General features: G+C 48.5%; 1 protein-coding gene across 8 annotated transcripts in view; it reads right to left on the minus strand.

Moving 5' to 3' along the window:
* Positions 1-27565, minus strand: part of AAK1 (AP2 associated kinase 1) — a 72257-nt gene that overhangs the window by 29473 nt on the left and 15219 nt on the right. For all 8 annotated transcript variants that reach the window (XM_082298260.1, XM_082298259.1, XM_082298258.1 and 5 more), the window contains exons 3-13: positions 17996-18114; positions 15871-15979; positions 13622-13764; positions 8436-8557; positions 6954-7035; positions 5022-5154; positions 3691-3794; positions 2664-2743; positions 1176-1330; positions 817-1091; positions 409-624 (exon numbers count right to left, since the gene is read on the minus strand). In XM_082298260.1, the coding sequence (XP_082154386.1) occupies positions 409-624; positions 817-1091; positions 1176-1330; positions 2664-2743; positions 3691-3794; positions 5022-5154; positions 6954-7035; positions 8436-8557; positions 13622-13764; positions 15871-15979; positions 17996-18114 (1538 nt within the window). The remainder of the gene's footprint in view (positions 1-408; positions 625-816; positions 1092-1175; positions 1331-2663; positions 2744-3690; positions 3795-5021; positions 5155-6953; positions 7036-8435; positions 8558-13621; positions 13765-15870; positions 15980-17995; positions 18115-27565) is intronic.

Consider the following 27565-nt stretch of genomic DNA (forward strand, 5'->3'; position numbering starts at 1 on the left):
AGCGCCGACATCTGTGACTCAGTAGTAACTGAGTTATTACTAATCAGGCCCCAGAACCACGGAATTGTTTGGGTTGGAAAAGGCCTCTAAGGTCATCAAGTCCAAACATTTCTCCAGATCTACCAATGCCACCACCATCCATGTCCCCAAGTGCCACATCCAGATGTCTGTTAAATCCCCCAGGAATGGGGACTCCACCGCTGCCCTGGACAGCTGTGCCAGGGCTGGACAACCCTTTGGGTGAAGAAATTTTCCTAAGATCCAACCCCAACCTCCCCTGGCATCTGTGATCTGGGCTCTGTGGCTCTGAAAAGCCAGCTGAGGAGTCCCCAGCACACAGGAGCTGGCAGAGGAGCATTTGCCAGCAGCCCAAGTGCCAGTGCCCCATGCCTTCCCCCAGGGCCTCACCCCCTGCTCCTGCGGCTGCGCCGGTGCGGCCGCGCTGGGCTGGGCCTGGGGCTGCGCCGGCGGCTGCTGCTTCTGCTGAGCTGCTGCTGCTGCTGTGGTCTTCTGCTGCATGGCTGCCTGCTGGGCCATCAGCTGCTGCTGCTGCTGCTGCTGCTGCTGGTAGTAGTTCTGCATCAGCTGCTGCTGCGCGGGTGCTCCTTGCTGCATCACTGGGAACTGGGAAACAACCGCTGGGTGAGAGGTTTGAGGTGTGGTGGACGTAGACCATCATCTTGCTAGAGGACTGGGGACACACTGGAAACGCCTAAAAGCTGCACCCATTTCCCCCAAAAGCACAGGAAGCTTGCCACAAACACAAAGCTCCAGCCTTGCAGACGGGGATGTGATGAACCCGGCGCACACACCCACCTGCTGTGCCTGCATCATCTGCTGCTGCTGCTGCTGGAAGTAGGCAGCCTGCTGCTGCTGCTGCTGCTGCTGCAGGAGCTGCTGCTTCAGGAAAAGCTGCTGCTGATGCTGAGGGGTGGCCTGGGGCTGTGTTGAGGGGACCTGGGGCTGTGCCTGGGGCGCTGCTGCTGGTTTGGCCGGGGGCTGGGCTGGAGGCTGCTGGGGGGCTGCTTTTGGCTGGGGGGTGCTGGCAGGGAGCGAGGGCTGGGCACTGCCCAGGGCAGCCGGGCCTGCAACTGGGAGAAGAACCCAAACCCAATGTTAGGTCAGTGCCCTGAGGCACACAGGGTGCAGGGACCACATAGACACACGTCACTCACCCTGTGGCTGAATGGCTGCCTGGGCTGTGGCTCTCTTCCTGGGCGTCAGGGCTGGCTGGATGGGCAGAATTCCAGGGTTGGGCTGGGTCTGTCCTGCTTTAGGTCTCTGGCGGGGTGCTATGGACGTTTCTGTCGTAGGGATGGGGTCTGTGAGCCTGTTAAGGAAGGAGAAGAAGGAAGGACAGTGAGCACAGCCTGGGAATTGGGCAGCTGGTGCACAGAACACACAGCAGGATTAAACACTCACACACACTTCAGCTGTGTGTGACTGACAAAGGTAAAACACTCATGAGCACCCAGACACACCAAGCACAGTAAAACCTCCTGGATGCATTCACAACAATTAATCCAACACTGTCGTTCTGACTTCTCTGCCAATTGTGGCATCTTCTCCTGGTGGACAGCTGGGACTTGTCAAAACCACTCAACTTATATTCAACTATTTCTTACAACATATTGCTTGAATCCACTCAGACTTCTGAATGAGCACATGAGGGACACAAGTCAGCTCATGAGCAGCTGGTACCTTTGGGCAGAGTTGTCTAAATTGCCATCTTTAGATGTACTTTAACTTTGGTACACCCCAGAATCAGGTCATTGAACTCTTCTGATCTCTGCTCAATGTTTACTGAGCTCCAAAAATGCACAGCAAGAGAGAGGAGCAGCCACCCCCCCAGCCTTCTGTGAGCACCGTGGTTTGTAGATACCAAACTGTCCCTGATAACTAACAAACCTGATACCAGATTGTTTCTGGTAGCTGACAAACCTGACTAATGGGAGAGTAACCGTGCTCAGTTATGAACACAAGGACAGACTCCTGGGACTGCCAGACAGGGCACATCCCACTTCAGACCAGGTTTGTCCAGCAGAACTAAGAAATCTCAATTACAGAGCCACAAGCAGAGCAAGCAGCAGCAAGAGAAAACCCACAGCACTACAGTGGGTTAGGCAATTGGGCTTTTGTGTTTTCCCCACTGAAATGACAGGACTCCTGCAGAAATCACAGCAGTTTTGTGCAGTACCCACGGGGTCAGGTCATGGTGTGCCGAGGGTCAGACCCTGCTGCAGTTTCTCAGCAGATTCCTGTTCTCTGGGCTGATCCCAGGGCCACTGCAGCAGCTGCAGTTTCTCTCCTGACTCTGCTCTCAGGTACTCCCATGCTCCTGATGGACACACTGGATTCATCCAAGTGCCAGAACTCCGAGTGCTGCTCTCAGGCAGAGCCTTTGGGATGAAGAGCTGCTGAGTCCTGCTGAGGAGCGCCCAAATCCCACCTCCCTGCAGACAAACTCCCCCACTATCTGCATCTGCTGCCTTTCAGATCCACGAGCTCAGGGCTATTCCTGGCACTGGAGAAACCCCAGGACCGCAGTGTTTGTCCCCATTTGGCAACTCATGTCCCCAAGGAAGCAGCTAAATACACCTTTGCTAATGAACAGCAGAGACAACAGGCAACAAAAGAGGGCAGTGAAAAGCAGGTGGGGTTACCTGGCCTTTGGCTGACTCTTCTTTGCAGCAGCTTCACTTGCTTTAACTGGGTCTGGGAGTTTCGCAGGGATTGGAGAGTTCTGCAGATCCCAAAACCAACCAATTTAGTATTTTGAGGGCAGAAAACCGAGTAAGAAATAATGTGCAAAAGCATCACAATAAAACAGGGAGACCTGAGGATTCCCAAAGCCATTATTCCTCATGCTGGACACATAACAAACACCTCAAAGTTCATGTCATGGGGAGACATAGCTTGGAAGGGTCTTTACAAAGGAAGAAAAGAGGGCTCAGCTTTTTGACCATTGAACATGGAACATGAACACAAAGGTCCACAGCACAACCTGGGCATTTTTAAAAGACAAGCGGGGACAGTAGTGACAAAACTTACTAATGATGCTATAAAAACACATGAATAATAATACCCAAACTATCTCTTATTCATAAAGACCATAAATAAGCACCTGAACATGTGGAAAAAACCCTAAGTTTCTATTTACGTAGAAACAACAAAATAAAACGTCTGTCACAGGCGTCCATAACAACATAAGAAAATAATTGTCAGCTCTATTTTTCAGCTGAAGTCTCTAAAGACACACTAAGAAGGGGCAGATGGTTGTGTAAGGTCTGATGCAGCTCAAATGCCAAGTCCCAGCCAACAGACCCAGAACTGTTGCGTTTAAACCCAAGTGCAGGCCAAATTACACATGCTATGATGAGCATGCCTGGAAATCAAATTGGTTTCCCAAGCATGGCCTAATTTTCCATGTTCACATGCATAAGATCTCCTGGTTGGCCTCACACTAGTGACTGGGTGAGGAGGTAAATCAGAGACAAACAGAAGTAAGTACCATGAGAAACCCTGATTCCTGACCCAAAAAATCCAAACCAAACTGTGCTGTTACAAACAAACAAGAAAACCCTCCTAATTACAGAACTGGGGAACAACCAACAGAATTGAGCCAAATGCTCAATATTCAGCAACTGCCTCCCCAGCCCCTCCCAGAGCCCCCCACTCCTGTGTGCTCACCTGGACATTCTGCACCGGGCAGTCCTTCTTGGCCAGTTTGAATGCAAAGTAGGAGACCTGATAAATGTCAGGTCTCTTATCGGGGTCTGGCTCAAGCATATACCCTTAAAGAGAGAGAGATGCTGAGATCAGAGCAGCAGGACACACGGATGCAGGGCAGCCAGCTGTGGCAGCACATCAGACTTGATACAACAAAGGACTTATTTGTGCTAAGGGTGGGGAAGCCCTGGCACAGGGTGCCCAGAGAAGCTGTGGCTGCCTCTGGATCCCTGGAAGTGTCCAGGGCCAGGCTGGACAGGGCTTGGAGCAGCCTGGGACAGTGGGAGGTGTCCCTACCATGGCAGGGGTGGCACTGGATGGGCTTTAAGGTCCCTTGCAATTCCACGACCCTAAATTTGGTACAACCAGGTGCTAACAGGGTGTCCTGTCTCCTTCAAAGCACATGGTCAGTGCAGGCTCAGCAGGGCTGGGCTGACCATGGGCTCAGCTAGGAACAGGGCAGGACAGTCAGGATGGACCAGGACGTATTTTCCAACAGAGCTGTGACCTGCAGCTGTTACCAAAGCCTCTGGGGCAAGGAGGGGAAATGCTGCCTGGTCAGGGAATAGCCTGGGGTGGGACTGGGCCCCTCCAAGTGAAGCCACAGGAAAAGGGCTTGATCCAGCCCCAGTGTGTCAGCAGGGCAGGAAGACAGGGCAGCCACAGGAACCACTGCAGATACCCCCACATCAGCAAAGAAAATACCAGCCTGCTCTGCAAACACATCCAACTCTGTGTGAGTCAAGACTGTGGCTAGGAAAAGAAAAAAAAATCAAAAGCTTTGCTGGAAACAAGAGAGCTGTCCCAGCTTTGCCAAGAGTAGTGCATTGTACACTTAATTACACATTCACTCTAGTCAGTGGGATATTTATAAATCATTTCAGTTCTGTTTCCCAGTTCACAGAAGATGAATTCTTATCACTAGCCTAAGTCACTGTGGTCTTTTCAGTTCCTTATCCAAACAGATTTATTACTGCAGAAATACGTTTCTGCATAAATAGGCTTATTGTGCAAGTTTCTGTAGGACTCAAACCAAACGGTTGTCTGTGTTCCTGCCTTTCCACAGAGCTCACTCCAGCCTGGCCAAACAGAAATCTCTTTGTCATGACTGTCTCTCCAAGAGTGATCTCCTAAGCTACCAAAAAGATCACTTTAACCACCTCTGTGTGCAAGCAAGCCTCTGAAAAGGAGAGAAAACCTGATGTTTTTACTGCAGGGGCAGGGGATGTAAGACCAAAACCCCTGTGCTGTTTTGGGCCTGTCAGTCGGTCACAGCACCACCAGACACTCACGGATGAGGCAGTGCATGTCCTGGGAGTGCCGGGAATTGTCTGGAATGGTGAAGTTGCCATCACAAATGGCCACCTGGCTCTCCCCGAAGGGCAGGGTGAAGTAGCACAGCTTGTACAGCAAACAGCCCAGGGCCTGCAGAGAGAGAACAGGGCAAGGATTCACCAAACTGAGGCAAGCAGGGCACGGCAGGGAGCAGGAGGTCTGCACCAACGCCCTGTGAGGGACCTGAGACAGGCACAGCTGCAGGGGAAGATGAACACATGCAGAGCTCTCCCTCGTTAGGCTGAGCCACTGATCCGGGGGATTGCTCATCACCGCGCTCCCCACGGCTCCGCGGAGCGCGACCCTTCGTGCCATCCAACAGGCAGAGCCCTTCTGCCACACGCTGGGAGGAAAGAGCAAAGGAACAGCACAAATAAATGGCAACCATCATCGTTAATACATCTATTCTCACAAAGAGAAACCCAAACTGTTTCTAAGACTAAGTTCAAACAACCTTTCAACTGCTATAAATAAATGCCAGGGAAGTACAGCTCATTCTGCAGGCTGCCAGGTTCTACCACCCTTGCCTCTACTGTCACGCTGCTTTTGGCAGCAAGAACCACCACCTATTGCAAAAGAAAACAGTTTTTGCACAAAGGACTAATTATGAAACACTGCCCCGATCTCAGAGGGGGGAGCAGGAAACATTTCCTAATCCTAAGAAACTCATCATCAGCTCATCCCTTTTGTCACAGGGTTTCACAATGAAATTGCACTCTGGTTTAAAATAACCTTGATAAGATTTAAGAGAAAGGGAGGTTGCCAGCAGGACAAGCACTGGAACAGGCCTGGAAGCTGAGGCCCCACTTTGCTCACCACCACACACTGCTCCAAGTGTCACTGGAACAGAATTCCTGCCACGCCAGGAAGAGCAGAGCCTTTGGATCTCCCCCTTTCCACACTATCACAGGAAGGAGTGCAAATCCTGGTTCTCCTCTGGCTGCCTTTGAGGCCCTGTCCTTTCCCACTGTCACAGCTCCACTCCCCTCTCCACTCCCTCCAGGCCAGCAACCCTGCACAGTGCAGGGCTGATCCTACAGACCCCAGTGAAACCTGCTCCCACAGGAGCTGCTGCTTCCCCGGGGCCAGCCAAGCTCGCTGAGGACACGAGACTCTCTCAGCAGATGTCACACCAGCAATTCTCCCTCTTGTAGATGCAGAACTATTGGAGATACATCAAAACTCTCTTTTTCTGCTTCTGCCATCTTACTTCCTAGCTCAGGGCTCCAAAAAACACTAAACAAGCTCCCAATTAGCATTTTAAATGATTTTAAACACTTGCTGCATTGCCAGTGCACTCCGAACAGCACAGACTCTTTCGCACCTCTGTCCCACCCAGAGGAGCCTTTCCCCCTTGATCAAGTTAGCCAGGCCTGGATTCTATCACAGCTGGATTTTGTTCTCACCATGAAGAGCGTAGCAGGATTGCCCTGATCATCAGAAACAGCGCAGAAGTTTGGCCTTTGGCCAATTTGACAACTCAGCCCTGTGTTACACAGGATCAGCACACTGCTGCTGCTGGGGGCAGGGCCATTTTCTCAGGTTTCTACCCAATTCTGACCAGAACTTTGATTTCACACACTAACTAAGCCCAGGCACAATGAGCCACAATATCCTGAATTTTCTGGTTTAACTCTTAAGATATGAAATCACATTTTCCTTCTTCAGCCCTGGAGTTTCATCTATCTCTAAATGCAAACCACACAGGAGGAGTACACACGTCTTCTCCACCAGCCTCCCTGCTCAGCAGGAACTCATCAAACACATCATCAGAGGAGCTCTTCATTCAGAAACTGTCCAAGCTCTTAGAAAACGAGGCCAGCCCCGTCTCCCTGACATGGCAATGGCAGCAGCCTGGCTGGAGGATGCCCAGTGGTTCCCATACGTACCCATATATCTGCTTTTGTAGTGATGAGTTTGCCACTGTATAGGTTGACCATCTCTGGTGCTCTGTAGGATAACGTCGTGTACCTGCAGGGGAAGGTGGATCAGGGAGTTCAAAAGGGGTGTATCAGGCATGTCATATTCCCAAATAATTCAAAATTCACTCTTTCCCTATTCATTTTGGGGAAAGGGATACTAAAGATATCTGTCGGAAAAATCTTCTAACAGCATCACCTGCTACACACCTCAAACAATAAAACACCCCTCAAACTGCCCTGGGAAGCCAAAATAGTAATCACAATACTTCCTAAAGCACAGAATTCACCACAAAACTGTACAGTCATTTTAAGAACCAGAACAGAAACATTCAAGGATTCAAAGCATTAACAAGGTCAGTAATCAAATGTCCTCTGCAGTGCCCTCACTGCAGGGCTGTGGCCAACTGTATTACAGAGACTGTAACTGGATATGTGGCTCCTAAAAAGCAGATTTCCACTCCTGCTCAGAGCCACTGTAAGCAAGGGAAGGGTCCCTGTGTGCCTCAAACTACAGCAAGAATCTGCCTCACCCTAACAACAACCAGAAAAGCTGGAAACTGCTCCACAGATTAGGAGGCTCTTCTGACAAGATTTCCTATCAGCAGGTCTGTCATTTCTGCCTGCTGCTTACCCTGACCACAGGAGAGCTTTGCCAAAGGCAAAGGTTTTGTAGGCTTAAGTGTACAAATAGGGCATTCCAAGGGGACTGCAAAGCCGGACTAGGAGCACTCTGAAAACCCCAGTCAAACAAATCTAGGAAATCCAGGCAGGCATAGCTGAATCACAACAAGGAGAGGCATCTGTACACATTTCTAACTAGCCAGAAAGTTGTTATTAACAGGAGTGGCAAGTTTGCAGCAGTGATGTTAAAACTACAGCAAGACCAAGGCCCTGGGGTGTGCTCCACGCCTGATCCAGGCCTCACTGAACTGCAGGTGAACCCCCCTTCCCAAAAAGCACCAAGGGGCACCAGAGATGCTGCCACGGCAGCTGGCAGTGCATGGGGCAGGAGGAGGAGCTGGGTTAAACCCCTCCAGGACCTGACACTTCCCATGCAGAGCCGGGATCAGCCCCAGTCAGGGCCCGGATCCACGGGGAGCGGGAGCTCAAGGGGGATGGGACTGTGCCATCCCTGTCTGGAGCTCACAGAAGCCAAGACAGATGAAGGACAGAGACAGCCTGACCCTGCACAGGACAGAACAGGTCACTGCCTCGCCGAGGTGGGGCTGCTTCTCTGCATTAATCTCACTCTTCCAGGTCCAAAGCAATTACATCAAGCTCAATTTATTGTTTCACCTTCCCCCGGGCACTCATTCACCTGCAGCAGACACTGCCATGCAGCACAGCCAATCTGCTGCAACAAGCTGAGCAAAATTAATCCCAGCACAAGAAAAATTACCCTTCACATATACAAACTGCAGCTGAGTTGAAAAGGCAAAGTACACTTACTTCTTGATCTCCTCCTCGACCGCATTCACCCCTTCTGTCTGAGGGTTCTGGAATTTGTTAGTAGCACTTCCAAAGTCACACAGGACGTAGTGGCCACGGTCATGCAGCAGGATGTTTTCAACCTGGGAGCATCACAGACAGACACAGAACCACTCAGACAAAAAAAATATTCAGGGTTTGGTTCTTTTTTCAGATGAGTCAAGGTTTTAAGTGCCTGAAGACATATCAGACACATCTGACACTAAAGCCTAATGTGACAGCAAAGAAAACAGGCATCAAAACTCTGTCACATCTCCTAAAATAGAAGTCAAATCATGGAAGCACAGTTGTAACACTGCCTTCCATCCTGCCACCCCTCCCTTCTCCTCCTGCAAGCACATTTCTCTGCCTTCTGTAAGACTTCAGGACAAGAACTGTCCCCCAGTGCCTTTGGAGCTCAACCTTCCTGAGCTACTGTGCCCCTGGTCTGGCATCTGAACTGGGGACAGGAAATCCAAGCTGTCCCACCTTTACAAAGGGCTGTAACTCCTCACTGTCTGTGGGGCAGAGGGGAGGCAAACAAATAACACACACGCTTCCATACTTCAGGAAATTAAAACACATCTCCAGGTCTTTGCCTGCATTTTACCTGTCCCTGAGGGTCTCATTCAAAACAAACCTCAGCTCATGCTCACTCTTATTTGCTTGTTCTCAGAGTCTGCAGTCCCTAAACAGGGGCTGTAGCAACAGAGGCTCCCCCAGACTGCTGAGAAGACCGCTTTCTTTGAAATATTATTTGGTACCTTGAATCGGGCAACAGAAACAAATGCTGAAACAAACACCTGGGACAGCTGAAACAAAGAGAAGCAGCAGAACCTTCTCCTCAACAATCACAACTGTGCATTAACAAAAAATCTACCTTGCACCCACCTAAGAAAATTGCCTGTTTCAACACTGACTTAAAAAGTGTAAAACCCTGTGTTCAGATCTTTGCTTTGGCAGAGCATCCCTTGTTCCAACTCCTCATCTGTGCAGCAGCATTAACAGCATGTTCTCTCGAGGGAACACACAATTCTTCATGTCTTTATCTTCAATCAGTGTCAAACGCTCAGATGCAACAACGAGATCAAACACACTGCTCATACAGTTCAAAATAACAAAAATCACCACATAAGTGTTTGCTAACAGAACCCTTTGGAAGCAGAGCTCCCCATCGAGGATGGTCTTTACAAGAAGGAAAGAAAAAGAAGGAGTCAGCATTTTAAGCACCAGAAAATGCAACCGAATTAGAGCAGCTGAGGGGGAGAATGTTGGCTTGAAACCAAGGGTTAAACATCCCCCCTTCCCCCTCTGCCATCCATCTGCTTTGAATAAAGCACTGCACACAGATGTTCTTCCCCAGCAGATCAACACTGGCAGTGTTATTCCCTGCTCCCTGCAAATACTCTTCCAGCATTTCCCCAAGAGTCCTCCCACGTTATCTGGCTGAGAAGTCTGAGGTGATTTTTCACTGAAACACCCTGTAAGGTTTGTTAAACATCAGCACAGGACTATCCAACAACCAGGTTTGAGCAGCAAATGCCAGGAGAAGGAAAAAATAAACACAGCAAAAGAATTACTACTACCCACTGCCAGGCCAGAGAAAAGTGTCTTTAAAAGGAGTACGGAGGTGTCTTCTGGTCAAACACTCAGAAAGCTGCACTCCAGCTTCCAGCACGGCTGAGCACTGGTAACTCTGGCTGCAGCCTTTGACACACCCAGCACGGTCAGATTTAGACCCCAAACAAAAGACTTTAAAGGAGATGATCAGTTGTCTGAAGTTTTGCTGGTTACAAAGTGTAGTTAGCTTCAGTCTTTCCAAAATAAATGCTGCTTTGCTAGAACAGAACCAAAGTAATAAAAACCACTGCAGAGTAATAAAAATCACTGTGCTGGGCAGGGATGAGGACAGAGGTTTTCTTTAGCTGACGGATTCAATACCTGTGACCCTCTCCTGAGAGCAACGGCTTCAAGACCAGTGTTCCTGAGCTCAGGTAGTGATCTGGGAGGGATCTGTGACCAGGGCACACTTCCTGGCTGCTTTGCAGCACTGCCAGGTCTCTTCAGAGATGTTTCCACTTCCCTTTCTCCCCTGGCGCTCGCTGTTCGCCTTTGAGAGCCGATGCAGTGTTTGATGGCACAGAGTGAGATCCACACGGCGCTGACTGATTTTGGCACAGGCACACTCCTGCCATGGCCAGCACGAGGGTGTACCACGAGTGAGGGGACTGAACAATTTCACACATCACACTCGACAGATCCCTCCTAACAAATTCAAGGCTCGTTGGTGGCGTCAGGGCAAGACTTGGCATTGCAAAGAGAGATGGAAGGCAGTGAGATGACAACAGCACAGTGGGACTGTCTGATCACAGCAGCGCTACACTGTGAGGGCTCCTGCTGGAATAAAAGCAGGAGAAACTACATCCTCATCCTGAGGACAACTTCTGGGCAATGCAGAAAGTAGGGAAAGGAAGGAAGAGGTTTGGATCAACAGCATCCTCTGGGTTGACTGACACAGTTTTTGGGTGTGTTCTGCTGTGTGTCTGCTACAGAAAAAATCATCCTCTCGTCTGCCATCCAGTCACCTGCTCTTGCAGCCAGGTGGGTTCAGACCAGCAGAAGCACCACGCACAGAAATGGGAGACCTCTCCCTGCAGAAATCAAAGCTGGTCCTAAGACCGTGCTTTGAACAACACGAGCTATGGGATGTGAGACTGGAAAGACAAGGTTCAACATGGAACAAACCATGCAAACAACTGCCACCAGGTGTGGGGTAGTTGTGTAAATGTTAGCATCAGCCCTAGGCAGATTTTTCCCTCCCTAAAGCCTGCTCCTCTGGGGTCTGACAGGTTTAGTTCTTATATAGATCCCAACTTAGCAGCAGAGACTTCCCAACCACATGGTAACAGACTGCCATAAGGTTTGGCCATTTGTTCTCTGCTGTGAAAAGGCCCAGCCCAAAGATACAGGAATTGTTCTTATTCAGAGAGGAGCAAAAAAACAAACTCCCCAGGGACTGCCCTGCAGCAGCAATGGCCTTTGAACCCTGAGGGTGAGGAAAATACCTGCAAGAACAAGCACAGGCAACCACTCAAAGCAGACCTACTGCCAGCAGGCTGACTCTGCCTCACAGGGTCCAGGCTGGGGCAGAGGCAGCGCACAAGGGCCTTCCTCGTTTTTAGGAAAAAGCAGCATCAATATACACCTGGTTTGTGGCAACCAAAGCACACGAAACTAAACACCACAGCCTGTACTGCACAGCAGGCAGTGACACAGCACCTGAATCAACCACCAGCCCAGGAGGGGACACCTGAACACACCCAGGGGTGACACAGGATCTGTTTGTGGTCCTTACTCGCAGTGCCACGTCCCCTTCTGCCTACAGACACGCTGGGTAAAGGTGCTGCTGTCCCCAGCTGCTGGTCACTTCCCACCAGCTGGGGACTGTGCCAACAGGAGGCTGTTCTGCTTCAGGCAAAGCCTTTGGGTTAATTCAAAATCAGAGCCAGAGGCCACTGAAACTCCTCTCCAGCTGCACTTGTCTGAAAGGGCTGAAAGCTCATTCACAGCCTCCCTTCTGCTGGCAGAGCTCTCCGGGCAGGAACCTCCAGCACCAGAGCAACATCAAAGAGCTGGAAGGCAAAAAAGGCCTCCAAGCCCCAGGCAGCTGCCTGCAAAGTCAACATCTGCCCCCTCTTCAGCAGGGTTACAGTCACCCCAAGAAAACACCTACACATGTCCCTTCTCACACCCAGAACTTGTACAAAACTTCTCTGGCCCTTAATCTCTCCTGGCTTTGCAACTCCCCCTCGACAATAGTACATTTTAACACAAAGTCAAAATATATATAAATATTAATTCTATGTTAGTACTTAGACCCCCAGAGGTCGCCATGACAGAAACAATACACTACTCAAGCAGAAAACTTCTCCAACTTCTCCAAAGAGCCAACTCTGACTCTGGGCACAGCTTACCAAGAGTCAGGCCTTGCAAAACCTCCCCTGACCTAAGCAGGCAACAGTGGGCTGGACACCAGCCCCAACAGCCCATTTCAGCTGCAACCCAGGGCAGAAAGTAACACTCCAGATCAACTCACTAATCCAGCACAGACATCCCAGATTTATTCCCCTGCAACACACTGAGGTCATTCTTTATCAAACCCCACAGGGATTCACCAAAAAGGTAAGGGCAGGGGTTAATGTCAGCTGGGGAGGTTCCTGTTCCTCATCCTCTCACCCCAGTTTTCCTGACTTATACAAACTCCTGCAAACTGCCCACGGACTTCACAGCTTTAAATCCAGGACTCAGACTGGTAAGAAACCACCCATTTCCCCCAGAAAGAGACACAGGAGTTGTTTCTGTATCCAAACCAACTGAGCAGTGGCATCACTGTCATTTCAAACATGCCAAAGCACACCAAACCCTGAGGATTTTTTTCCCTGCTCTACCTTGCTCTCCTTGGTACACGTGGCATCTTCAGTCCCTGTAAAACAATGGCCAGTGGCACAAACAAATATCTGTGAGGTCTCTGAAAATAGAACCTGCCCCACAAAGCACATCTGAATTTCAAATGCACACAGCAGCCTCCTTGGCTGAATGTTCCATTCCGGCACTTTACGAGCTCGTGGAGAGCAAAGGGAACATCTTTTTGTTTGCTTGATTACAGGCGTGGGATTTTTCCCAAGCTGTCCCTGCTGGCCCAGCTCTATTCCCAACTAAGCACACAGAGTTTTACAACACACTTTCATGGTCAGAGCTCCAGAGGCCACTTCCAAAAGCTCCTAAGGATTCCTGCCCCAAGGCCAACACTTCTCGAGGGCTCCTTTTAATCTGGGTCCAGGAAACAACATCACAGCACACTTTTTGTGAGCTACCTTCAATAAGCAGTGCTTCAGGTCACTGTGAATAATTCATCAGGTACATTCTGGCACGTGTGCAAGCCAGAATTATTCACAAACATTTGTGTTTAAGTAGATCTATAGATGGCAAACATATGGTAAGCAGCACTGAGAGGCTCATTTCTTTTTTTATCTTCCAGCAGAGAGGTGTGTTTATGCCCACTTTCCCTCACTACTAGCAAGAGAAGCACAGCACTGGGGCGTGGGCAGCTGGCAGACACAGCGAGGAGGATGCAGCCTCACTGCTGCACCCCTGGAGCCAGAGCTCACCTTCAGATCCCTGTGGATGATGGGAGTCTTGCACTGGTGCAGCCTGGCCACGGCCTCGCAGGTGTCGCAGAAGATCTGCAGGACCTCGCTCTCGGTGAAGCCGGTCTGCAGGCGCTGGTTCATCAGGTTCACCACCTGCCCCCCTGGCAGGGACAGAATCACAGCAGGGACAGTGAGCTCTGGCCACCCCAAATCCCAGCACACACACAGTGAGCTCTGGCCCCCCCAGACTCAGTCCCCCACCATCCCTGGTCCTGGGCTGCTCCTCAAACTGGGGCTCCACAGTCAGCGCACGAAAAGTTCAAAATAAATTCACAACAAACCTTCCCAGGAGGCTGTTTACGATGTGATCACTCAGTTTGCTTCATTCCCCTGCATCCCAGGGGTTTGCAGAATCTGTGGGCAGGTGTTACAGCTCACCTGGGCTCTGAGCAAACCTTCACACCAGCTCCCACAGCCCACCTTGCCCTGGCTGTGTCAGCACTCAAGTCATTCTAACTAAGCCATGTAATTTTCTGTTTTTTTCTTCCAAATAGGATTTATTATTCCTCTAGTCAGACAGAAAAGGCTGAATTTGGGGCACCCACAGTCCACAGATTAGTCTGCCACATGTAAGCAAGAGGAGGGAGGAAGGGAGACACTCAGAAAACCCACACATGAAGTGGCTTGGCTAAAGCTGTTGACTGGCAAAGAAATTCAGAATCCATCTGTAACAAGGGAAACTCTGCAAAAACAAAAGCAAGTTTTCATGAACAAGCCCTGAATTTGTCTCAGCTTTGAGGTTTTGTTGCTGTCAAGGCCTTTCCCAAACAATTCAGAGGTTCTTTTCTCCTCTAAACACCCTAGACAGACAGAGAAAAACTCCTTTCTGAAGCTCTGGTGAAGCAGTACTGTATCATTCCACATCACAAGTGCTGGAAAACTTTCATGGTAGGAAAGAAAAGCTCAGTTTAATGAATACTACAGCTGTGAACATTTTACACTCAAAATGAATGCAGTTCTGCACACAAAGACACTGATTTGGTTTGGAAACTGCTGGCCACAAAAGGAAAGTAACAAGGGAAAATCAGCGTGTAACAACCATTGCAGTGGGAATGCTGCAGACAGCGGCCGGCGTGTGCTCAGCACAGCATCTGGCAAGAGCCACGTGAGAAATGCCACCCTGCAGCTCTCCTCCTTTCAGATGGAAGGAAAACGCCTTAGAAAGATGGATTTTACTTCATTGGCCCAAAATTTGGGTACTGCAGCTGGGGGGGTGCATGTGAACAACTCAGGTTTGTACCTCCTCCACAGCGGGCTCTGCACATGGAGCTGAGCAGGGACATAGCAGCACTGCCAGGCCTAGAGCTTACAACAGGTCTTGTCATGTTTAGGTTTAAGCTTAAAGAGAGCTTATGAAGGGATTCCTTCAGCAAAACTACACACAAAGTTCTTCCTTTCACCAGCAAACAAACCCAGTGCAAGGCAGTCAAGATTCCTGCATCAAAGCAAAGCAGCAAAGAGGACACGGCAGAGCAGAAACCTGCACTGGGCACATTTACACACATCTACATGTCCTTGCTACATTTGACCCCAAAGCCAGACAGGCCCAAAAATACCCATTTCCATCAGCTGCCACCATCCAAACCAGCCACAGGCTCCTGAAGTCACCTGGCCAAAACATTACTTTTGCTGAACATTCTTCCTGCAAGTGGCATTTGAGCCCAGCACATGCGTCATGTTCCAAACACCACATCCCAGCCACAAAGATCAAAGCTTTGGGACAGCTAGAAGAGCCTGTCTGGCTACAGACAGCCAAGCAAAAAGGTCAGAGGTAAGAGGAATGCCTCTTGGCTTCCCATTATCCATTTCATGCTTCTTCCAGAACAATCCTAAGCCAGGCTGTGGATCAAAGCTTGCAATGAGACTAAAGTGAAGAAAAATTACATTCCTGGCAGTTTTAGAGGAGCCACTTCTTGTGTGGACCATTCTACAAACAGCAAGATGTATCTTAGGGTCCTCCTTCACAACAGAGGGGATCCAGGACCATCCTGGGCAGCAGCAAAGATGGTACCAACCCCATTAGCAGAGTCAACACAGTCTCATGGGTCATCCACTTCTCCACCCCCAGTCCTGGCTTTGCTTAGCTCAGAACAGCTTCCTGGCAGCTTAGGAACAGCTCTTCTTTTGAAAGGAAGATGATGTGCAAGTTCCCTGTAAGCACAGAGGGATAAACCCCCCCATGACCAACAGGCCAGGCCCCCACTCACCCCGGCAGAAGTCCATGAGGATCAGCACTTCCCACACGTCCCCGCTGCTGACGGAGTTAATACTGGAGTCGATGTACCCCACAATGTTCTTGTGGCCAGACAGATCCCGCTGCAAGACAGACAAAGTCACACCATGGGCCAGCCACGTAGAGTGAGCAGCGTTTTCACCTGGCTCCTCCACACCACACAAGCTTCTGTCACTTGGGATTAATCATCCTGCAGAGCTTGAGCAAACCTCAGGTCTGTCCCTACCTGTTTTCCTTCCAGAAGGATCTGAGACAAACAGCAGAGGAACAGCCAACCTGATGAACTAACTTAACTTGCTCAGGACTGGTCCAGATTTTGGCACATTCCCTGAGGTGGCCCAGGCCAGGCCCTGGGAGCTGCTGGGAGCTACACGAGGGGAGAACAGGGCAGATGGTGGTGGTGGCCACGCAGGACTTGTTGGCCTTACTTGTCTCATCTCCTTCCAACTCTTCTGCTGACAAAACGTATCTCAAATCTTCACATGCTCAAAAAAAACCCACTAAAACAACAAAATAAACTTTAACCTTGCTTTTAGAAGTGCTTTAAGTAACTCAACAGATTAAAGCCCAAGTTCTCACATCAATAACTTACCACAGAATCACAGACTGGCTTGGCTTGGAAGGGACCCTAGAGATCATCAAGTTCCAAGCCCCTGCCATGGAGATGCATGCTAAACTGCAGGGAAAAATTGCTTCTTTGGGACTGCCAGCTTCACACACACTCCCAGCTGTGACAGCCAGCCCAGTCTGATGCTCGGCTTCCCCAGTAAAGAAATCAAGGTCCTGCTGTAACACCGTGGGGCTGCAAAAACTGCAGTTAAGTGTAAAATAATTCCTTCTTGCAGAAAGGCTGGGAAAGAAGTAAATATTTCCTTTTAGGGATGCACTGGTTCTTCAGGACACAGACAAGTGCCTGGGAAAAGATCCAGCCCAGGAGCAAGCAGCCCTGCCAGGTGAGAAGGACCCTCCTCACCCTCACTTTCCAAAGATGTGAAGACAAGAGAAAGCAGCAAGTGAAACCCAAGTAAACAAGCTTTGCGAGCACAGCTAAACCTTTGATGTGAGATCTAATCTCACCTTTTCCCACGTAGCCACAGGGATGCCAAACCAAGCCCAAAGCTTCCTTGCACTATCACAAACTACTGCAGTTCATTTTAAAGGTATTAATCTAATTAAAAGCTACTTCAAAAATTACACCCAGAATTGCTACAGGTAGGAGTTTCTGCTATGAAGATCATCTACCCCAAACCTGTACCTCGTGCGGTAAATTCACGAAAGGAGGATTTTGTATTTCCTTCCCCACCTCTAAACACTCATCAGTATCTTGGAATACAACTTCAAAAGTGGCACCTCCCATGTTTACCATGCTGCAAACAAGATTAGTCAAATCTATTTGGATCATCTCCATTTTGTCTTTGTTTACAGAAGCTAAGTTTAAAACAGCTATTAAAAATAGCTATCCCATCATATAAATCCTTGTGCCCAATAATCTAGAGAAACATCCCAGAGTTTATTACAAATACTTTACATTTCAAAAGCCCTGGCAGCAAGTACCCCACAAATACTGTTTTAATCTACCAACCTCACTGATGCAGAGATAACCTTCATCCCAACCCAAAGGATTAGAAGATGTTGTGATATAGATTTATCTCAGGATGGAGGTGTGCCATTCGTGCACTGATTTCAGTTCAGAGATATCAGAATCATCAGCCTCTTCTGATCAAGTTTAAAAGGCTGAAGACTTCAGCTCTCAACTGAAAATTGATAGACTCTGAATTCCAACACTCCCAGCCATGCTCACCCCTTCAGCCCTTCCTTTGCTCATTAAACCATGCAGTTCACCCCTCATTTTCCTGAAATTCCCTGGGGTTTTTTTCAGGTACCAGGTTTTCCTTGTCCACTGGAACTATTTACTTTTGAAACAGTTCAGTACTAGATTTTCATAACTCCAGGGGTCAGGTCTTTGCACACAAAAGCCATTTTTGCTAGGAAAATGCAGTTTGTGACCTGATGCCAGAGTTCACAAGCAGAAGGTGACCAGGCTCCCACCCCACTGCATTCCAGTCTTCCAGGGGCCCCAGCACAGAGCAGTCACTCACCATGATCTGGATCTCTCTCTTGCAGACCTGCAGGTCGTACTCGTTATTGACGTACATCCTTTTCAGGGCACACTTCACCCCATTGCTCGTCCTCACCAGGAACACAATTGCAAAGCCACCTATGGAAGACACAAAATCACCTGTTCATTAACAAGAAACCTCTTGCTCTTTGCTCCCAACCCTGTCCCTGCCAGGGGAGCACAGCAGGAAGAGGGAGGGCACTGAGCAGCTCCCACCACTCCATGGTGGGAATGCTCCTTCCCGTGCTCATGCCCAGAGCTTCCAGCTCTGCCTGGATCTCTAGGAACTAAAAAGGATCCAAAGGGGTAATCTTCAACTAATGGCAGTGAAGTTAACACTTAACATCTCCATAAAACAAGCAATTACACCAGTCCCTGGTCCTGCCAGACAGTCCCTCATTGCTCCGTTAATTCCCATTATGAAGAAGAAAGCTGAAGGACAGCAATGCTGCCTTGGACAGAAATCAGAGCTACACATCACACACTGAACCACCAAAGGCCTAAACTTAAAAGGCTCTGCAACTTTGAAGCATCTAAGTTACATTACAAAGCTGATTTGTGCAAGAAGCAGAAGAAACATCTCCCACATGCGGTTTGATGTTAATGCTTTTAAATCGGGACAGAAGAACAAGGGGAAAAACCCACAATTCTGTGGTCATTGCTATTAGTAAAGTCAGGACTCCCAGGATAAATTACTTGTTTCAGATGAAAGCCTTTCATCTCTGTCAGCTCTCCATCCAAATACAAAGGTTTACATTTGTAGTCCTGGCAGAAATAGGAAGCTGATGGAGGATGGAGGGATAGAGGCATCAAAAGCTTCACACCTGGCTCCGGAGATCAGAATGAATTTGGGCCGAGTGGCACAGATCCAAGTAGCCAGAAGTGCTGCACACTGGTAAAAAGGGAGGCACAATGACACTGCTGATGCCACAACCCAACAGCACTTCATCTGTTCTCCGGCACCTTACACCGCACCAAATACTTCTTTTATGTTCAAGGACTCGTAAAGGCTCAGCTCACAAGTGAGTTACGTGTCTTCAGAAGTCCCACGACAAGGAGAGCAGCAGTTACACACCACAGAAGTCAAGTCACATCCCACAGAATTCTCCTTTTCCAAGTCTGAGCCCTTTAGGGAATCCCGTTCTTCACAGGCTGCCAGAGACCACCAGATCACCGCCACACACAGCTCCACTGGACACGTTTGTGCCTCGTGGTTACCCAGCTCTTGCACGGGTTGCCCCCATCGCGTGACAAGTGACAAACAAAGCCACACTTGGGTAAAATTTATGGTTAAAATAGGTGGCATATGACAAGAAAAGAATGAAAAAGAGCAAAGAACCAGACAACACTGCTGTGTTTAACGTACAACTCTCCCTGTTTCTTATCAATGGCTTTTACAACATAACAGCTCCTCTTCCACACCAACACAGGAGTTACACATGCAGGTAACACACCTGCCAGCACGAATCTCTCTCAGCAGGCAAACCCTCAGTTTTACACAGCACAGTTCACCACGGGAACTAGGGCAGGGTTTTCGAGGAAGCCCCACTGACTTTTAGAAGCAGCCCCAGAGATGTAGCAGAAAGATGCAATAGAAAGAAGAAGCAAAACAAACAAAAAAACACCCACTCCTCCCCCCTTCCCAAAAAAAGCATGAAGACTTTATTAAAGGTCTTGAAAGCTATACCCAGGCTGCAAAATGGACATTCAAATTCAGGAAACTGGGACATGGCCCTGGGATGCAGCACATCACAGCTGCTCGAACCCCCTCGCAGCTCTGGAGGAGCCTCTGTGCACAGTGCTCGATTCAGACCCAAAAATAACCCTGACTCTCTCCCCAAAGCTGCTTCAAGTTGAGGATCTCAAATTACAAGTCATTTTTAAGAGTTTCTGAACCCACAGCAGTAGCCTTATTGTTCTCCCCAGCCACATTTGTCTCGTTTTTGGAGAACAAATCCGCACATCCCGCTGTGAATCTTTAGCCCAAAGGGTGGCTGTGCAAAAGAGGAACACAGCGCTGCACTGATTTTTCTTCCCCCTCTTATAACCCACAATGGAGCCAGGAAGAAATAAGGGACTATAACCAACACAATTTTCCCAAAACCTACTTTCCTAACAGTCTATGTTTTTCAGAATTATTGGAGAGATCAGGCTTGGACTTCTTTTTTTTTTAATTTATGTACAATACTTCCATGGATCTCAGAAAAATACCAGAGAAAACATTAAACAAGAAAAAAACAGAAACCAAACAAAACCCCAAAGGGTTGGTTTTTCAAAGTTTATTACAGTCTCAGCCATCCTCAAAACTTTTTGGTAATCACAGAACACTTGGGTTTCCCTTCCTCTCCCCAAAATGAGCAGTCACCCACAAGAAGCCCCCGCTCCATTCCAGGGGCTCAGTTCCCTTTCCCAGCTCTGGCCAGGCCAGCAGGATACGGGATCTCTGTTTACAGTGCTGTGCTCAGCAGAAAGAAACATGAGCTGAGCAGCAAAATAGATCAATTTAACTTTTTTTTTAAAAAAAAAAGCAGCTCCACTAACCCTCAAGAACCTCCTCCCAAATCTTTGCTTCAGCTGAGTGGGACTGGAGCCTCTTCAGACCAACTGCTAATGCCTTATTAGCACAGGTCCCTTCCCTCCACCAGGATCCTGGGCTAATTAACAAAGTCACCTCCAGAGCACCCTCGTTAGAATATGTACATCATGCACAAGCCAACTGGCACACAAAACTACAGTCTGTGCAAGGGAGAACACAGATAAAGCATCCCGAGAGCTCAGAGGAAAGAGACGTTCATAATATTAAAAAATAATAATAGAAATCGAGCTAATGGGTTTTGATACAGGACTCAAACATCAACACAGACTTGTGGCCTGGAGCATCTTCCAAATGCAGCAGTGAGACAAAAATACATCAGGTGAAGCCACATCCAAGGAAGAGGAACCTGTGACATCTGCACTTACAGAAGCCACAGTAAAATTACACCTCGTTTTCTCCCTCACCTTTGACTCCTGCAACTTCAGCTGAAAACACCTCACATAAAGATGTGCAAAACTGTTGAATTTATTTTGTCTGCAAATAAACCCACCACTGTGGTTACTTTATTATTAAGCTCCCACTGACTGCAGATTAAAGCACGACAATTTTGCTACATGTAAAAGCAGCACGGCTCCCTCCGGAGAAAATGAGGATTGGTTCCATCAGGGAAAACACAGCAATTTTTACACAGCAATCTAGAGGAAGTGACTGTGCCATCAGAGAAGCAAAATTTGATGACCCACACCCATCTGAGAGTTTTACTTTCTATACAACTCCTATTTCAGCTGGTCCAACTGCCTCAATCAAAGCAGACCACAGCATTCGTTCCCAGGCTTTGACTGTACCCAGGATTCAGTCCAGAAAGGCACAACACAATCAAGAACTTCTAACTGCCCACTTCACATTTAAATCAGAAGGTGTGAAAAATACCACCCGAATTTGAATTTATCTGCACTTATTACACCTTCCACTGCTAATTGGCTTTAGTACTCCTAGTCTGGCACAGAGAATGGGACTGCAAACAGGAAAACAGCAGGAAGAGAAAGGGAAGAAGCACAAAGGACAGCAGCTTCTTGCCGCACTCTTTGTATGTCTAGAGCCCTCTGTGTCTAAGATTCAAGTCCATCAGCAGGACACACAGGTCAGTTTTAAGATGACTAAAAACCTTCCCCTCCAACCTGGCCTCCGAAGGAAGCACAGACAGGGCAGAGAAATCAGGCCATCGACTTTCACACAAATTTGCAGGAATGGGGCTTGGGCACATCCACAGGCTGGAGCAAATTGGAGCTACAGCAGGAATCCTGCTCCTTCCAGGAGGGTTGGGGCTGCAGGTCCTCCCAGGCCAAGGTTAGAGCTGTAGGTACATCTGCTTATGGGCTTCTTGTGCCACAACCTCTGTTAGACACTTTTATATATGTATAAAAATCAAAATAAATTCGACAGATATTTTTAATTTGTATGTGTTATTTATATTTATTTATTTTTATATATACGTCTGTAGATAGGTAGATAGATAGTGGCAGGGATGCCTGGCACTCCGTACCCAGAGCTGGGGAGATTTCCTGTCAAGTTCCTGCGCACAAGAGACGAGTCTGGGAGCTTTGGCCCATCCTTCACCTCCCAGATGCCCAAAATGTTTATTATCGACTGCTCATGAACTGCACAAAGATAAAGAAAATGGCCACAAACTGTCGCATTGCAGAAAAGGCGCAGCATTGTAAGGCTGGGGGGCAGGTGCATACACGGGTTATTGGCCAATACACTCGAAGCATTTGAAGTACTTGAAACCTTTTTACTGGCAACTGTAGCCATCAAATTCACACCACAAAGCAGTTCAGAAGGACCCGTCCTCCTCAGGCCCCTCAGAAGCAGCACTGTTTGTAGAGCAGCCAGCAAACACAGCTCAGGTGTGACAGCAGAGGGGCAGCAGGGCCCACCAGATGGCTGAGAGTGTCCCTTGGCAGCACCAGCCAGCCCACAACAGCCCAGGGAGGGACCGAGCTACCCAGCACCTGGACTGCAGCCAGCACTGCTTAACCAAGACTTTCTGATGGATTTAAGAGCTCCCCTTCACCCAGCACACAGCATTTCCAGCAGAAATGGGGCCGTTCCCAGAAGCTGGTGTGTGTCTCCCATGGGTTGCAGGGTGATGATGGCTGCAGCCCTGCCTGGTCACTGCCCACTCCACAGACAGGCTTTGCCCAGACAAGCCACCCATCTGAACTCTGTTTTTCACAGTCAGCCTCATACCCTTACCTTATCTTTTAACTGCTGACAGCTGGTTAACCCTTCCTCCTTGCCCACTGCACATCTACACCACATCTACATCTACACATCTACACATCTACCAGCACCTCCTCAGCCTCAAGGGCTTTCAGCTTCCAGAGCTCCAGACCACAACCAATTTCTCCCTCATTATTCCAGTCCAACCCCCAACTTAGCTAAATCTGGGTAAAGTTGAAAGGAAACAGATCAAAGACAAATTTACAAGCAATTATGATGAAGCCCTGCCAGATGCACATTACAGGACCATTTACTTCTGTTCTCAGAGAACAGCAAGACAACAGCCAGGCACTGCCAGCTCCAATGTAAAAGATGATCATCTCAGGATCTGTGCAGCTCCCAGCAGCCAAGGTCAGCTCAGGAGCCTGTGCTACACGTGGCCAGGGAGGGTGGGTCACACACAGGCACAGCTTAGAGGCAAAGTATTCCAGGCACCAGGAACATCCCCGTATCTTTGCTGGTAAAGCCTCTTTTCCAGTACACGTGTAGAAAGCAAAAGGCACGAGACCAGTGCAGGCTTCAGCTGCAAAAAAATAAATAAATCCAGAGACTTGCAAGCACCAGAAGCAACAAAAGCAAGAGCTAAGCCTGAGAGTCACCTCAGAGGACAGTTTTCCCCTGCACATGTGCCTGTGGTTTAAGGTTCTGAAGGAAATTCAACTCTCTTCCCATGCCAGCCAGCGAAAGCTAAAAAAGCATTCCCATTCTAAAACATGAGAAGTTATTTCTGTGTTCATCCTTAAGACATATTAACACTGCTGAGCAGGCAGCACACAGCCAGCACTGGGATCACTGTCAGCTTAGAGCTTCCACCAGCTACAGCGGTTTCTCTGGGGAAATTTTTTGTGTCTCTTTGGCACTTTAGGCCTGCCTCAACAGCATGGAAACATGGTTATCATGCTACACACTGCTGCCTGACTGTTGTACTTGCTAAAAGGTTTTAGGATAAGCTGAAAAAATACTGGGAAGTTCCAATTATCTCCAGTCAATATAGATGCCAAAGCAATTTTCCATGCAGGTTTGTGTCAGGGCGCTGGCCAGCTGCCAGCTCTGGTAGTTATGTTTTCAGCCCTTCTGTAATTTCAGCAGGATGCAGAACTCCTCACAGCCAGGCAAGCACTTCTAAACTAGGTAAGAGCAGCTGCACAGAGCTGCACGTGATCCCTCTCAGCTCCTCCAAGGTAAGGAGATAGCGCTGTGCTGAGTTTAAGGGATTCACGTGGATTGCAAGCCTGGAATCCTCTTGCAGCCAGCAAGTCCCAAGCAGGCAGCAATGCCAACCTGCAACCAAGCACAGCACTGTTACTGCATGGAATTTGCACCAACTGATGTAATGGTCAGGAAGAACCACAGAGACACGGGCTCCTTCCATCACCCTCTGGTGACAAGCACCTCCAGGGCTGCTTTTCACCAGGGCCACATAAATCAGCCGAGCTCATCAGGTGCTGCAGCCGAGCCGTGCTCCGGATGCCACCCCCTCACCCTTCACAGACCCACCTGGTCCTTCTGGGATGGCACCACTGCGGGGTAGCAGGGAAACCACCCGAAATGGCTTGTCCTGAGAACCCCCTTCCTACCAGCACCACACCTGCACCATCACACACCATCACCTCCTCAGCCCTGCTCCAGATCTTCCCACTCACAGGTAACCTGGAACAGCAGAGAGGAAAACAAGGCACATCCACAGGCAGGTGTTGTGCCTGCCAAACAAGAGGCCCCCAGGAAAAGCCTGTTTTCATAGAATCCTAGCATATCCTGAATTGGAAGGGACCCACAAGGATCACCCTAGTCCAACCCCTGGGCCTGCACAGGACAGCCCAAGAATCCCCCCACGTTTTGTCCATGCCAGGCCCAAATAAAGCAAGTTCACTTGCAGCCCAGACAGTGTTTGAAGCCCCAGCTCAACAGACCACTTCACCAGAGTTAATCATAGTCCAGGAGCGGGGCTGGACTCTGCCCTGTGCACACACAGAAAAGCAGGCTGGATTTCATGGGATCTGCAGGACCAAAGGCCCTTCCATGAACCATCGGTGCTCCCAAAACACGCTGCATTCCTGTGCTACCCAGCTGTGCTGATGCAACAGCCTCTGCCAGAGACAGCAGGAACACTGACAAAACAGGAACAGCCTCATCCAAACACAATTAGGCAGAACCTCCTCCTAAAATCCTGCTGAATGTTCCTCACAGAGACACGAGCGCTGCTTGTCCGGGAGCAAAGGAGACACACAGCTCCGTGACCTCCCAGCTGCACATCTGAGCTCTGCAAGAGCAGCTACAAAAACATCTCCATGGATGTGTTTTCCCTCTGCAAACACTGTCAAGGTTTTCCTCCAATCACATCCCTCATTTTTTTTTCCGAGGCTATGTTGGGTTTGAGGAGGAATCGCTCCTCTTTTCAGTTAAGGCAGTCAAATCATCAGGCTTGAAACTGTCAGGTCACCAATTTCCACTTTCAAAAATAAATAAAAATCCACTGTTTCATTTTGGATTTTCTCCATCACCCTTCCACAAACAAATTAACAATACCTGGAATTACCATAGCTCCTGATAAACATTGTGAATGCCACTAAAAACGTTATTCCTCAGGGGTGAAATTCTTTTCTGAGATGGACAAACAAGACATGGTTTTCCACTGAATTGTTCCCATCTTGCTGTATTTTAGCTCCATCTCATCCCCCTCAATGCTCTGCATGCAGACAGCCCACTGTGCTACAGCACAGCAGCTGAGGAGAAGCCAAGTGCTGTTCAGGTGTCCCCAAAACTGCCCCAGGAACATTCAGCCTCCAGAGACAGCCAGCAAGGCATTTTAAGCTCTAGCTGTACCAGCAGGCACTCAAAATTAAGTGCTCTGCTGAACCAGGCACAAAGCCACTGCATTTGCACAATTCCAATACTTACTGATTCTTATCCATCAAGAATTATGTCATATTTTGCCTTATCTCACCAGCCAGAAGAACTTCCTTAGCACTTACCTTCCTAAGTACAAGGGCAGGCTCACTCAGGTTTTGTTTTTTTTCTCCACAGTCAGGATGCTGTGATCCAGTTACAGGAAAATCATAGTGACTCCCTTGCATGGGGTGTTTCCAGCTCACCATTCCCAAAGCTTTACTAATACACAGTAATGTATTTTTCTCCCCAGTCACAGCCACAAGCAGCTGTCACACAGACATGGCACATTACCCATCACTGGACATCATCACCAGGCAACACCAGAACCATTTTCTCTCTGCTGCTGTCCTGAGGAAGCCATCCTGCACCTCTGACTCCTCTAACTGGAGCAACATACACTCATTCAAAAAAAAAAAAAATTCCCCCTAGTTGTGTATATACAATATTCACTCCTTCGAATCCAAACTATTCTATTATGTGATTCTTGATCCTAAAGCACCCATGTTTTTGGGTGTTTTTTCCAGAGACAGAGATGGCTACAGCAAACCTCAGCTTTGGAGTCACTTAAAAACTGGAGTCACCACAAAGAAAAAAGGCCAAGGAAAACAGTTTGGCCAAAGTTAAACAATACAATAATCTGTAATTATTTCAGACAACAGCCAAGCTCAGCAGAGCTCTGCAAGCACATCAGGGAAAAGCTCTCCATGTGCCAGTGCTGCTCCCCTACAGCTCTGTGGGCCAGCTTTCAACAGAGGTGAAGGAATACCCTCAGCTTGGTTCCCCACACCTCCAAACCCAGGAGGAACAGAGACAAGTGACTCCTCTGTAGGACAAGCACAAGAGGTGCCCTGGGATCCTGTCCTCTGAGCACACTGGGGGCTGCTGAGCTGCAGAGACCTCCAGAAAACCTTCCTGTGACTGCTGGGAAGTGCTACTGGGACCACACCACGAGTCTCGAGGAGGCTCCCCAGCAGCTCCTATAAAAAGCACCACACTGTCCCACAAACCCAGCAGTGACGGGGAGGGAAGCCAAGGAAAACAGTCCTACTGATCCTGCCTCGTGTCATGATCTGCTGTGACCCTCCACACAAGCAAATATTTGCTGGCATATTTTAATATGGGCTCTTTATTTTAATAATAGCTCCCCATGACGGGCATTAGGATTACAGTGCTATTTTTGTGGCTATTAATCTGCACCAATGTATTCTTTCTGATGCCTTTAGTCCACTCTTCCATTGCCCAGCAGGAGGATATTGCTGCACATACCTGCTGAAAACACACCATTTCAAATCCCATTATCCCTGGTTTTATGCCACTTCTGCATCACTTCTGAGCTCTTTATTTCCAGGACAGGATATTTCACCCCAAATTAAGTTTTCTGTTCCAGTATTATTCCTTGTTATTACCAAATGTGCCCACAAACCAGAGGCAGCATTGTGAAGTGTTCTACTGTTATACATAAGGGGTTGGAATGATCAGGATCACTGTACACTGCTTTTTTTTGCTTTATGAAGCATCTGCAACACCTTTAAAGTCACAGAGTGTCAGCATTAACACCTCTAAAAAAATACAACTCCCTCATTTTGTTTTTGAAGTCATTTGAGGTGCAGTTCAGAAGGCACAGTAACGAGGAAGACTTTGCATTAGGGCTGTTAATATCCAAGATCATGAAAATATCAAAGAAAGTAAAGACAGCACTGGTACAATTTATGATTTACTGAGTTCAACCTGGAACATTATCTCCGCTCCCACTTCCTTCAGACGGAGACAGTCAGAAACACAAGCAATTTGCAAGTAGTTTCTCTGTTCTTCAAGCCATGGTGTTAAAAAGGATGCTACTAG

The sequence above is a fragment of the Coloeus monedula genome, assembly GCF_965178545.1.
Source record: "Coloeus monedula genome assembly, chromosome: 28".
In the NCBI taxonomy this organism is placed as follows: Eukaryota; Metazoa; Chordata; class Aves; order Passeriformes; family Corvidae; genus Coloeus; species Coloeus monedula.